Source organism: Sitodiplosis mosellana, unplaced genomic scaffold, assembly GCF_009176505.1.
Source record: "Sitodiplosis mosellana isolate CC-2019 unplaced genomic scaffold, AAFC_SMos_1.0 Smas_scaffold_6165, whole genome shotgun sequence".
NCBI classification, from domain to species: Eukaryota; Metazoa; Arthropoda; class Insecta; order Diptera; family Cecidomyiidae; genus Sitodiplosis; species Sitodiplosis mosellana.
Genome location: NW_022601406.1, coordinates 3,675,769 through 3,689,442, shown reverse-complemented (window position 1 = coordinate 3,689,442; position 13,674 = coordinate 3,675,769). Strand labels below are relative to the sequence as shown.

Here is a 13,674-nt window from a genome sequence, read left to right as displayed (position 1 = left end):
TCTCTCTCTCTCTCTCTCTCTCTCTCTCTCTCTCTCTCTCTCTCTCTTCTCAATACTTACTGCTGCTATGATTCCAAGTGCAATCCAAATGCGCAGCAATTGCATAATTGATATACATTAAAATGAAGGAAAAATAATAATAACCGAAAAGCGCTAATTTAAATTTATTCCGCATTGTTGTTGCTGCTGCTGCTGCTGCTTCTGCTGAGCATTTTTATTCTTTTTATCATTTGGTTAATTTACAATTTTTATTGTCATCGTTCATCGTTCGGTCGCTGTTCGACATTGCATTCGCTCTATCTCACTTCAATTCATTTTATTTGCTTTGTGCGTTGTGTGGTGTTTTTTTTTTGTTTGCTGCTTCGCCACTGCACAATCGAAGTGAGAGAACGTTGAACAGAAGAAGATGACACAAACGCATACACAAACACAATATGTATAAGAAAAAAGTATGGTTCATCAATTAAAATAATCATTACGGCCATAAACTTACTTTGTTTAGTGATTCAATTAACGATCATGGAATTCATTAAAGTCAACATGCGACCATTTTTATTGGTGAAGTATGATGAATGCAAAAAAAAACAAAAGAAGAAGAAGAAGTCCTAAATATAAAGAGGCGCAGCAAGCAAATCCCCATGTATCATTGCAAATGTCTATGCAATTGTGTTGATTTTGTGTGTCTGTCTGTCGGTTGGTCGGTCAATATTTGTCTCTATTTGCCTTTTGTGTTTGCAAATCGTTGTCGAATTGGCCTTTGGCAAAGAGTAACACGCTTCAATTCAGCAGCTAAGATTGTGAGTACATAGTTTTGTTCGTGTATTCCGTTGTGTCGATTCTCCGGCTACGAATTGATGTCATACTAGTAATCATCCCCCTGAAAAAAATATATTCCATTAAACAAAACCTCAGATTCGCTACTGTTTCCAACGAACGAACGTGAATAAGCGATCAACTGTCAATACCGGCTTTTCACTCTGCGTTTTGTATACAAAACGAAAGCAATAAGCCGAGTTCCACGTGCTTAACCAGCATGTTTTTCGCGGATATGTTATGTATTTAGCCCCCGAGTATATAAGCTCTCGTCGAGCGGAGCATTTTTCAATATGTTGCTACTCGTGCACACACCGATTCGAAATAAAAAAAATAAAATAGCACGAGAGAAGAAATGACAAAAAGAGCGAAGCGACACCAACAAAAACATAGTGCTACTGCCGTTGCTCCTGCTGCTGCTGCTGCTGCTTGTTTCACAAAGAGTGCCATAGATATTTGCCATATAGAGAGCTGTGCACTGGGGCCAAAGTGAGAGAGCGAGCGAGTGAATGAGTGAGCACACGCCGAGTATATATCAGAACATTCATCGCTATGTGATCGGGCGCGCAAAAGGGAAAGACGGAATCCATACACACAGCACAACAACAGCAACAGCAACAATAGCATCCGAGAGCTCTCTTTCAAAACTCAACTCTATATGCGCCGGCTATACGCACACCGAATGTATCGTGCAAATGCGACGCATTCGCTTTCACTCTCTGGTTGGCTGATGATGTGTCGCTTGTTGTGTGTTGTTGTTTTTTTTTGCCCGGTGTGTGGGTCCCTTTTCTCGTTGGTTTTGTTTTTGGGTGTTCTGTTGATTGTGCCCGTGATGCCATCGTCGTCGTCGTCATTCCGCTATGTGCCCTCGAAATATGTACATTTGCCATGCCAATACATGTGCTCCAACAATTGCCACCCGATAAATAAGACGAACCAACCGACGGAGAGAGAGAAAGGGAGTAAAAAGTGAACGAAAATGTTGAAACTGAAAAAATTACCGATCCAATTAGTGTTTTGTTGTGTTTTTGTTAACTCACTCTGCATATACTATTCACTATTCAAATGCATCTCCAATTGCAATCTGCAATGGAAAATGTGAAAAATTGAATAAGCTTTTTTTTTCGATAATGCAGAATTGAAAAAATCTTGGTACATAAGGGATAACATTTTCTCTTTGATCGAAAAATGTCCGCCCTGATGGAAATCTCTCATCGAAAATGCGGCAGAAAAAAAAACATCAATTGGAAAAAGAGTGGAACAAATGCATTCGGAATACAAAACGAAATGTATTTGCAATTAGCCTAAGTTTAAATGTAAATTGACGAAAATGTCAATTGTGCCATGAGGGTGGTGAAAAGACCGCCAAAAATTAATTTTTGCATTGCGTGTGCACGCTGTGACAGCGATAGCGACAGCGACACAGAGAGAGAAAGAGAAAGAGAGTGCAAATCAGAGAGACTCGCTTATGTACACAAATAAGCGCACGTGTACGAGATACTATGTACTGAGTGATAGCGCCACGAGCTAAGCTCTATATAATGTGCATCAAAAAATATATAGTCAACTCGTCGGGATACGCAACCAATTCCAGTCGACTGGTGTGTTTATGCATTGCAACTTGAAAGAGAGATTTTTTTTATAAATCGCTATCTACGTGTTCGACGATGACGACGTTAGCAGCAGCAGCAGCAGCAGCAGCAGCAGCAACAGCAACAGCACTCCGAGTCAGCCAACTAAAACTTGGCTCGTGAAAAGTCAGTGAAAGTTAATGTAGAGGAAAAACTATTTCCTCTTTTATTTCTTTTCTGGCTGCTCTGGCATTGACTGTGTGCTGCAAGAGACTTGGGCAAGGAAAATCGCGTGCGCTTGAGATGTTTGCTCGCACATCATGTGTTCCCGCTGCATTGCGAGGCGAACGAGTGCTGTCTCTCTCTCTCTCTCCGCCACTTTCGATTCGCTTGTTCAAAAGAATGTTGCCAAGAGAAAGTGAGAGTCGAACAAAGGCCAAGCAAATCCACACGCGCTGGATATATATATATATATATTATAAAACGGGAATTTCGATATTGCAACGGCTTAAAAATAGACACCGCGTGAAAATAAGCGTTGGTTCCGATGAAATAGTTTCAAAAGCAATGTCTCTGTATTTAATCGACACATCTATTTCCAATAATCGATCGGCAAAAAAAACAGCCTGAGTGCAATTTCCACAACGATCACGTCACAATGAAAAAACAATTTCTTTTTCCGAATGCGCCGCAACCGACAAACGAATATGAATAAATAACGAACACATTTCAACCGTACGTTGACGTGTGTCCTTTTGGTCTGTTCACGAAGTGTGAAGTTTGGCGTATGTGTTGTGCTGCAACCACTGTCTTGTGTTCATGGTTGATAATGCTATCAAATAAAATCGATATTCTGGCATTGTGTGTTTATGTATGTCTGTGTGAGTGAGTGAATGAGTGTGAATTGGAATGCATGCCATTCCATGACTCCCTCGATTCTACATAACAACTTTGTAGCCGAAACTAAAATGCTACACAAGCAAATCGATTCGGAATATACATCATCGATATTTGCTTCTGGTTTGCATTTCGTCTTTTCCCTTTCTCCTACTCGTTCGTCTCTCTTTCGCTTGCCCATCCGTCTCTCTTTTCCTTGGCCGCGCACTCACAATAGAATAACTCCACGTCATCTAAAATATTCGGTCACCATAAAGATGATGTAGTAATTGACAACAAAATTGCATAAATTCAGCCACACCTCGCCCACAATTTTAACGCTCTGTCATGATTTGTGCCACCACCAATATTTCTTCGTTGTTGTCTTTCGGCAAGTGCAGTTTGGAATTCAAACATTTTATAGCATTTTATGATTTTCGACCGATGTGTTGAAACTCGTTAATGGACGAGGGCAAGTACGACTTGGAATAAACCGATAGTGAAGAATTTCAATTTCATTTCGCATATTTCATGCCGTTTCGATAATGAATTTACTCAAATTGTATCGTTTTTCAAAAGCCAAGGTTCTTTGCTCAATTCATTCTCCTATGACCTGCCCACTTCAGTTTAATTGAAATTGAATGATTTCCATCTTGATTCTCTCATCACTTGACCAATGAATTTCGGGACGAATGTCTACCCGATCTCTTGGCACCGGCATTTAATTACGAAAAGTGACCATTTCCTAGGACAACGAGATAGAGCTACGAGAATGGTATTAAAATCGATAAAATTGGATTTGGAATATCTTGCAAATGATTTATTTTCAAATTTCCCGAAAATTGAAAAATTCATTCTTCTTCTTGAATGCAATTTGAGTAGAGCCGCTTGAGCTTTTCTTCATATTTGGGATTTTTTGCTTTTCTTCTTTTTTTTCATTCAAGTCGAAAAATTGGACATTTTCTTCCTAGATCGAGCTACCCGTGTGGAAAATTTTTGACTGACTATTCAGTCGATTAATTTGGGACATTTTGACTGACTAAAAGTGATTGTCTCGAACAAAATAAGCAACTGCAGTTAACTTTAATCACAAATCACTCTTAGTCAAAATGTCCCAAATTAGTCGACTGACTGAAAGAATAACTAAACGTGATTGTCTCCATACAAAACGCATGATTTCAATCAACTTAGCCAGTTTTAGTTGTGTATCACTACATACAGTTACATACAACTGAGTGACTGTTAGTCATTTTATTTGCACACGGGTAGCAACAAGGAAATTCACAAGATTTGTGTAGCCCAAACAAGTGGCTCGAATTCCATTTTCATAAATGAAATCGATATTCAAAGACCGGATTAAATGGACATTGAGTTGAAAGGTTTGGAATTTTCGAAATCGAATTTAGTGTGCGTTGTTTGAATGCAAACACACTGGTGCCAATTGTAAATCGATAAACATTGCATTTTCCATTGGGTAATTTGAGCTCATTTTCACCAATTAAACCACTTGCAGAACAGAAACAAAACGACACAAACACTCACATATGCTATAATTTCTTTCCAAAGTCTTGTGTATGAGTTTTTTTTCCTGTTCAAGTGGCGCACTGTTGACGAGACGAGACGCGGTGAGCACGGCAAATTGAATTTTTTTGTTATTTTTAATGCGGCGTATGTGTTTGCCACAACACATTTGTAACGAAATATCAGCTTAATTACTATTTAATAAATCACCGATAATACAATTGTACCATTTCAACGTCCACATCACGGCTGATTGTTGAGTTTCAATGGGCGTTTCGATATTCATTTTCCCTATCATTTTTCCTTTCTCTCTCCCCCTTCTCTTTGTCTCTATTCTCTTGTCGCTTTTTTTTTTAAATCAAAATGCTATTGTTTTTTTTAATCGTATTTCGTTACCTATTTATTTTTTCTCTTTCTTGTCATGCACACTGAAAATAGTGAAACGGTTAGAGAGAAATAAATAAAACGTCGATTTAAACTTATGTGCATAATCAATAAAAAAATTTCTCTTATTTTCTCCCCCCATTTTTTTTTATAGATAAATTGATTTCGTCAACAATTTATGACAACGACAACGATTCAAGACAAAAACATTCATAAATATCAATTGACATTCAACGGACGTAATCGATTCAACGGGGCAATTTTTTTTCTCTTCTCGAACACATTTTCGGTAAGTGAAAGCCAATGTGTGTTTTGTCATTTGTCAAGGGTGAAACTATTTTGATGGTTGTAGTTCGATGATTCTCGATAAAGTTGTTATGCGAAAAGTATTTTTCGCTTCAAATAATTGATACAAATTGCAATAATTCGAAACCGAAAGATTCTTTATTCGAATTGCAATCGTATTCACAACGCAAAACAATCTTCGGAACAAAAACTATGAAATAGAAAAGGATTGAATTGAATTTCAATCAGTTGAATGTAGTTAACATGAGGCCAACTGTAGTGTAAGTCAGTAAAAAGAAAAGAAAAACAATTGCGCGCGAATGTATCGACACACGACCACACGATTTGCTCGCAGTGGAATATGGATTTTAATAAGAACTAATGTCTAAACTAAATTAATTCGGCCGTGATTTCATCACAAAACGTAGAATAATTGATGGTGTTGGGCCAACTTTAGAATTCATTTACATAAAATTGATTGAAATTAGGCGGGCATAGGAATAGAACAAACCGAGAAACTTAACTGAGAAAGATGTGTGAAGCGATAGCGATAGAGAACGTGCGAGATACAGTGAGAGGTACAGGGGATGGGTATATTTTTGGAAAATCTGATTGTTCATTTAAATGAGCAAAGAGAAATGGATATATGCACATCACACAACATCGAAATGCCCGGGTCAAATGTGTCATGATTACGGAATGGAGAGGAAAATATACGATTCGAATATCGTATGCATATCGATATATTATATTGTATGTGTTGTAGCCGGGCCAAAATGCTCATTAACGCGCTCTTGTGTCTCGAATGCGTTTGCAGCATTTTGTGGAACATCTTAAATGAGCCATGAGCACAATCCAGGTGAATAGAAGATAGGTCTTGTGTGTGTGTATGTTTTGGAAACGGTTGACGTGAAGAAAAAGAAGCAGTAACAGGAAAAAAAACAACAATAACAACACACATCGATCTGTCCTTAGACATCATGCACAAGCACATCACCAGCCATTAGCATTAGTCGCCACGAACCATGTACTGGAATGGATCAGCCAAATGAAATGTATTACGCAGCAGTTTTCGACCATTTGGATATTTAATGCATTTATTTTGCGAGAGCAAGCATCGGAATGAGTGAGTGAGTCAATGTCTGAATAAACTACTACAACGGACAAGAAACCAGCCGAACTGGCGAGCGATAGAGAGAGAGAGAGAGAGAGAGCGAGAATGGGAGAAAACGGAAAACAGTGCGAGAGCAGTATGAAAGGGAAAGAACAAGGAAGACCGGCAAAGAGGGAGTCAAAGCGCAATTCATATGTATAATGCAAAATAATCTAAAACACTAATTCAAGTTTCATGTTATTCATTTTTCCAAGATATGTCTTGTGCGTGTGGCTGATTATATTGAATTGAGTTAAGAGAGCCGGAGCGAGTGAGTGAACAGGCGAGCAAGCAAGCAAGCAAGCGAGAGCTCAAAAGTTGAGTGCGAAGAGACGGAGTGCGCGCGCCAAGTAGTACACACATAAGGAAAATTTGAGTTCGGAAACATGGGAACAGAATTATATTGCAATCTATATCGTTTGAACAAACGACCGAGCCAGCATTTATAATGCTTTTCAATAATTTGCTGGAGTAGGCAACAGGGCAACATTTTCAGATTATATTGTGCTGCTGCTGCAGCACATACAAACCTAGAAAATGTGTGTAAACTTTGAATTCGATACACATATTATAGCACACAACAGCTACGGCTCGGTTCAGTTCGGTACAGCTCCGTTCTCTCGTTCTCTCGTTCTCTCGTTCTCTCTCTCTCTCTCTCTCTCTCTCTCTTGTGCTGCCTTCAGCCTTTTCTTGATGTACTATGTAACTGATAGTGATGATGGTGATGACGACGACGACGACTACGATGATGATGACGATAGAAATAGTGATCGACCCATTACCATTTTAAATTTAAAACGAATAAAAGAAAAGAACAAATGAAAGAGCGCACCCAGCGAGCATTGACATCGCATCGCTCCTCGAACCCGCGTTCCACCGTCTTGGAAAATCAATTAAAACACAACACATTGTCGATTATTATTAATGGGCACATTCGACATTTGCTTTGCCGTAAATGACGAATTTACCTGCACCATTTTCGACGGCGTACGCGCTTCGATGATAAAGTGTTCCCTGGGCCCCGAAAAATCCGGCTTGCCAAGTTGAAAATGCACGTACTGCAAAGTAAATACACAAAATAAACGAGCGACAGAGAGGTAGAGAGAGAGAGAGAGAGGATAGAGCGAGGAGAGAGTAGAGAGAATGGCTTGCCGGATCGGAAAATGTAACAAAATGAATTAAACATCGGAGCTGAATTATTATACGCAATACGAATTAGCCAGTTAGATTGTTGGAAGTAAATGCTGAAAATCAGTGAGAGAAAGAGCGAATGGCCTGAGGAGAGGTGAGTTGAACAACATAAGTCAGACTTTAAGTTTGGTTTTGGATAAGCTGCCAATGTTGCTGCTGCTGCTGATGCTGCTGATGCTGCCGAATGAGACGGTGAGAGAAGGAGAAAGAGAGCGAGAGAGAGTGAGCTGAGAGGAGAGCAAGAGCAGACCGGTAGTCAAAATCGAAGAGATTTTAAAAGAAGCAGGCGGAATAAAGAAGGAGGAAGACATGCAAATTGATGTAAATCGAATTCTCATTGCAGACATAAACTAGATTGTAGTGGACTGTGTGCGAACATGGAACTGTACAAAACATAGCGTCCAAATGCTTAGACTGGATGGAAACAACAACAAGAGCAAAAGCAGCAGCACTAGCAGCCGCAGCACACCGAGCACAAGATGTAAGTGTGTGTGCGTGTGCCAAGGCGAGAATTTCAACTTTGAAATTGGAATTTGGAATTTATTAATGAGTTCGTATAAATTCGAATTTAGACAAAATTTTGACCGAACATTTTACTTATGAACGGAATATACTTTACATCCCGTCCACACATATACATATGCGGCTCTTTCTCTCTCGCTCTCATTCTCATATTCATCGCTTTGCCACACAATGGTACACACGCGCGCACACACAATGGTACATACACACAGAATGTGTACACCGAAAATGCAAAACGAGAACCAATGACAATGCACAACGCACAACGAGTTCAGTCACACATGCTTAATATGCAATAAATGATTTATATTTGTAATATAAATTATGTATTTGCGGTGTGTGTAAAGTCAAGATCAAGAAGAGACTTCGTCGTCGTGTCGAATGGCAAAATTGTCTATAGTATCCATATCTATTGCGAACCGAACCGGATCGATGCGCAGCCACGCACTACGCATTCCAGCAATACAACGGTCGCCAAGAGTTATTCAAATTGTACGAGAGACGACGACGACGACGACGACGAACAAAAAACACACATAATTAAACACATTCGTATGTCACTAATCAGCATTGAAACACGGCTGTAAATGCAAATTGCCACATTAATAAAAAGCAGAGTTCGTAAGGCAGGAACGAAAAACCGCTCGTATCGATCGCAGTTGAAAAATAATCAATTCTTCGTTCTCTTCAAAAAGAGATGAGCTTTTTGGTCGAAAAAGAACATTTCTTCTCTTTGACCAGAGCAGAACAAATCTTCCTTCACATTCGAAGGAAATGGCACAGGGCAAACGATGTACTTTTTTTTTTAAGTTTTACTTTTTGTTTATTTGACAATTGACTTGTTAATGTGGACAAAATACAAAAGAGTAAAACTTTTTAAAGCAGCCCTCAGGCCATTTTCGAAATTTATCCCGATGGACACAACTTTTGTGCAATAAATTGAGAGAGAGCGAGAAAGAAATACATGCCATTATCGATTGTTTAGATGTTTCGAAGAAGTGTAAAGCGTTCATTTTGTTTTATTAGTTTCCAAAATGGATAAAACTTAACCCTCTAATGCATACAACCGCCTCTAGACGGGCAACATTTGAACGCCTGTAGAACGTAAACTAGATCGGATCACATTGCTTTGAAAAGAATTTTTATTCGTCAATGTTCTCTCTTTATTTTTGTTTTTGGCAATATTTGTCTATGTAGTGTGATTGTAAAGTTATAAACAAAAATGTGTGCAAAAACAAACATTTGACTAAATAAATTATTCGAACTCGAAATTAGACACATTTTTGACACTTTTAAACAATGGATTTGATTGTTCTCTGATTTATGTCAATCGCATTTTCTGACTAAACCATGAGGAATCCAAGATTATGAATATTTTTTTAATTGTTTATGGCCAAAAATCAACCAAGTACCAGTACTAGGAGTACTGGACAAAATTAATGCATTAGAGGGTTAATTCATTTGCAACACAAGTCCCGAGTGTGGTACGATGCAAATGACATGAGCCCAAATTTCTCTTTCTATGAATTGATTCACCCAAGTAAATCACTTTGGATGCATTACGTGCATTTCCAACTTTGATTCTATACTCATAGAATTATGACATAGTGATTTCTAAATGAATTGAATTCGAAAAAAAAGGAGCTAAAGAGAGGACGAAAAAATGAACCAAACAATGAGATCCAACGCGTGAGCGTTAGAAATGCAAGAGCCAACACGAATGACGGAGGTAATTTTTTAACGTCATCAAAAAAAAATCCTAACTAGTAATTAGCAATTAATAATTACTATGTGTGTGAAACTCTATTTATTTCTGTGTCTTACGATCTACTCATGCTGTCTCTCTCTCTGCATCATTCTCGGTGGCGCAGCGGTCTTCAGTATCCATGTGTATGTGCAACATTCAGTCGATGTCAATGTGCTCATATAAATTTATATCGTTTGAACGTGTGATATGTTTACTCGTTTTATATAATCACACACATGCACATTGAGACGACTATAGTAAGCCCGAAAACACACACACAGAAATCATGAGTGCAATGAAAGAAAATGAGAAAACAAAACGTACTCTTATTCTTCGGGTTCGAAACAATCGCTATAAAATTGAATAATTTGCGCGGTTGAAATGCGAAATACGCGCGCGTTCGAATCTGAACGTGAATAATGTTTGTAAAATATTAAAAGCATAACGGGATCGTTTCAATGGCCTTCTGTCTTCGGCAGAATAAAAAAAGAAATAAACGAAGAAAAATGTATGCGAAAGCTTTATTTGCACTGGATTAAGGGCAATAAAAAAGAGCTCTCAGGTCACCGTCATCAAATGTGCCGCTCTTATTTTAAATGCTCATTTAAAGAGAAGCAAATGAACGAATGGGGAAAAAAATCCCGCTAATTATTTCTCGGGCCATTTTTCTGAATCACTCTCGACTAGACATAGAAAGAGAGAGAGAGAGAGAGAGAGAGAGAGGGAGAGAGAGAGAGGGAGAGAGAGAGAGGGAGAGAGAGAGAGGGAGAGAGCGAGAGGGAGGGAGAGATAGACACACAAATAGAGAAAGACACAAATTATTGATTTGATTGAACCTTGGATGCTCATTAAATATGACATATATTCAATTTATCGAAGTGACTATGACTCTGATGAATTTTGTCGAAAATGTTATTTCGCTCGGAATAACGAATATGCAAGAAATAAAATCATAAATGGAAAAGACAAAAGCGCGATGAGGAGGAAAACAAAATTGAAACACAAAATGATATTGAATTTGTTTGTATGCACATGCTCGCGGAATTGAATTCATTTAGAATTAATAATTTATTTTTATGAGACTAAAGACATACAGCATTTTTGCCACCAACAACAACAGTTTGCGCACGCTATTAAAACCCAAACCCATACACAAATGAGCGCTCGAGTGCGAACTCGGAATAATTTAATCTATTGGAACGAGAGAAATTTTCGCAGAATTTTGAGCGTCACACTCTCTCACACACACACACACACACACACACACACACACACACACACACACACACACACAGTTCGTCTTCTTCGTTTGCTCATTGGAAACATGCTCATCAAACCCATTGACAATTATATGCCAACTAATTTGTGACTTTTTGAATTCAACTATTTTTTCGGGCAGATAACGAAAACAAATGACTGATTTCGCCGAAGCAAATTTAAATCATTCGACAATTTGTTGCGCGATTATTTCTTTTCGCGAGAATTTTTGAATTAATTTAATATTGCGATTTTTGGGTGTTGGTGTGTCAAATACGTTCTATTCTGTATTACTAAATTGTTGGTTTGGTTAAAAACTCTTTTGGTTTTGAAGAGAGAGAGAGAGAGAGAGAGAGAGAGAGAGAGAGAGAGAGAGAGAGAGAGAGAGAGAGAGAGAGAGAGAGAGAGAAAAATATATATATAACCGTTTTGAAGGTTCTCGAATAGTTTTGGCTTTGCTGAAAAACAAATTTTTCGATTCTTTTTCCTCAAAATGAAAACGTTTTGAAATTTCTTGAACAATAGAAGATATGTGTTCGTCAGCCATTGCGAAAAAAAATCCCAGTGCGAAAAAAAAACATTCGCAAAACTTTTTGTTTCAGCTCACAAACTCCTCACTTGTTTATTAATCGTTATCGTGTTTATGTGTATGAAATGAAAAACAGTTAAACACATTTGATGTGACATTTATTGTGTGGTTCAACAAAATTGCCCGAAAAATGAATACCGAAAATGAATACCGCAACAACAATCAGAATTGGGAAGTGACCAGCATATTAATTTGCAATAGCAGCAACAAAAACAATGCTGTATTCCGCATTTATGAAATAGATTTCGAACAGATTTCTGAATTTGATACATGTGTAAAAAAAAGAAGAAGCATTGCGATCGTGATACAAACAACTAGCTAAGCTAAACGAAAAAGTGCGCACAGCAGAGTCATCGCAGCCGGGCCATTAAACGCGTTTAACATAGCTGTAAAACGCATTCGCATTCACAAACATCTCGTAAAATATTCCACATCTGAATTAAAATGAGTGTAATGAGCCGGGCCGCGCCAAACCGAGTCACCACATACACACAATAGCTGCAACAACAGCAGCAGTAGCTCCACGCACATCTTACGATATAATTTATTATGTGGACAAGTATAAATAAGTGTGAATTATTCCATATACGACGTATATTATACGTCGTTTGTTTTTATATTTTGCGTGAGCGCGCGCGCGCCCGTCTTTTTAATTTTTGTCGCTTGGTCGGATGACTTTTCGTGTGTTCGCTTTCGTAAGAAGAGCGTCGTCCAGAAAAGACACAATGTGAGTGCATTATTCAAATATGAACATACATTTCCTAGTCTCGGTGAGGATACAAACAGCACAACCGAGTGAGAGAAACACGTCCAAACAATATTCAGTGCAACACTACTGTTGGACAAGCGACGCGATTTCTTCTCATTCTCCCTCTCTCTCTCTCTCTCTCTCTGCGTTTCTGGCGACGAAAGAAAAAAGATGACAACAGAACGACAGAAGAAGGAAAAAAAGCGTGTGCAACTTACAAAGTTAAATGAATTATCACGTAAAGGTGCGAAATTCGTTTGTTGTACACACAGAACATATATGGCAACTTGTGACAACTCACACTCGCACTGCAATACTCAAGCCAGCTAGCTAAATTGCTCGCGCACAGACACACACACACACACAATATTTGCCTACACTCGCCTTTCTACATTCTTTTACTGCTGTTCTTGTTGTTCGCTGCATCACATTTTCAACAAACAACTTTTTCAGCATAAACACTCAACTATTTTCACAGTGACTTAATTTCCAACGAAAGAAGAACGAAAAAGAAAGCAGAACGAGAAGAGAGCGCAGAACAAAAAAAATCCGTGGGGATATTTCATAATGTCAGTCGTATTGCTTTTAAGTGTCACAATTTATCATGGCGTAAAAGCCTCTCGGCTCAAATAATAGCCGTTTAAGACATTTCAACTGGAATGATGTGCACTGTTTGAACGAACGGCGTCTGTTTGTTTTCGGATGGATAGTCGAGGGAGGCTTGTGACTGAAGAACAAAATGCAACGAATCAATTTCTGGCAGAGGAGCTTGTGCCACATGACATTTGAATGGTTGGTTTTTACTTGAATTTTTTTTTCTTCAACAACCAAAATGTTTAAACATAAAAATATCCATGGATACTATTATATTGCAATTAATGTCCTTTGGAACCATTGGAAGTATTATTTCGAAGAATATTTGTAAGTTTAATTTTAAATAAAAAAAAAGTTCAAAATGAAATTTTCGATCAAAAAACATTTCTACGTGTTTAACTTGAAAACATTAGTAATGATCGA

At 38.2% G+C, this 13,674-nt stretch overlaps 1 protein-coding gene across 4 annotated transcripts in view; it reads left to right on the top strand.

The window, feature by feature from the left end:
- Positions 1-13,674, top strand: part of LOC129574921 (POU domain, class 6, transcription factor 2-like) — a 56,655-nt gene that overhangs the window by 4,502 nt on the left and 38,479 nt on the right. For 2 of the 4 annotated variants that reach the window (XM_055457582.1, XM_055457580.1), the window contains exon 1: positions 5,318-5,454. The exons of 1 other annotated variant lie outside the window; for it this stretch is intronic. Coding sequence is in view for 1 of the 3 variants with exons in the window: in XM_055457583.1 (XP_055313558.1) it covers positions 5,344-5,454 (111 nt within the window). In the remaining 2 variants the exon portion in view is untranslated. Of the gene's footprint in view, positions 1-5,317; positions 5,455-13,674 lie in introns of those variants that run through there. One more of the 4 variants, XM_055457583.1, reaches the window with a different exon arrangement.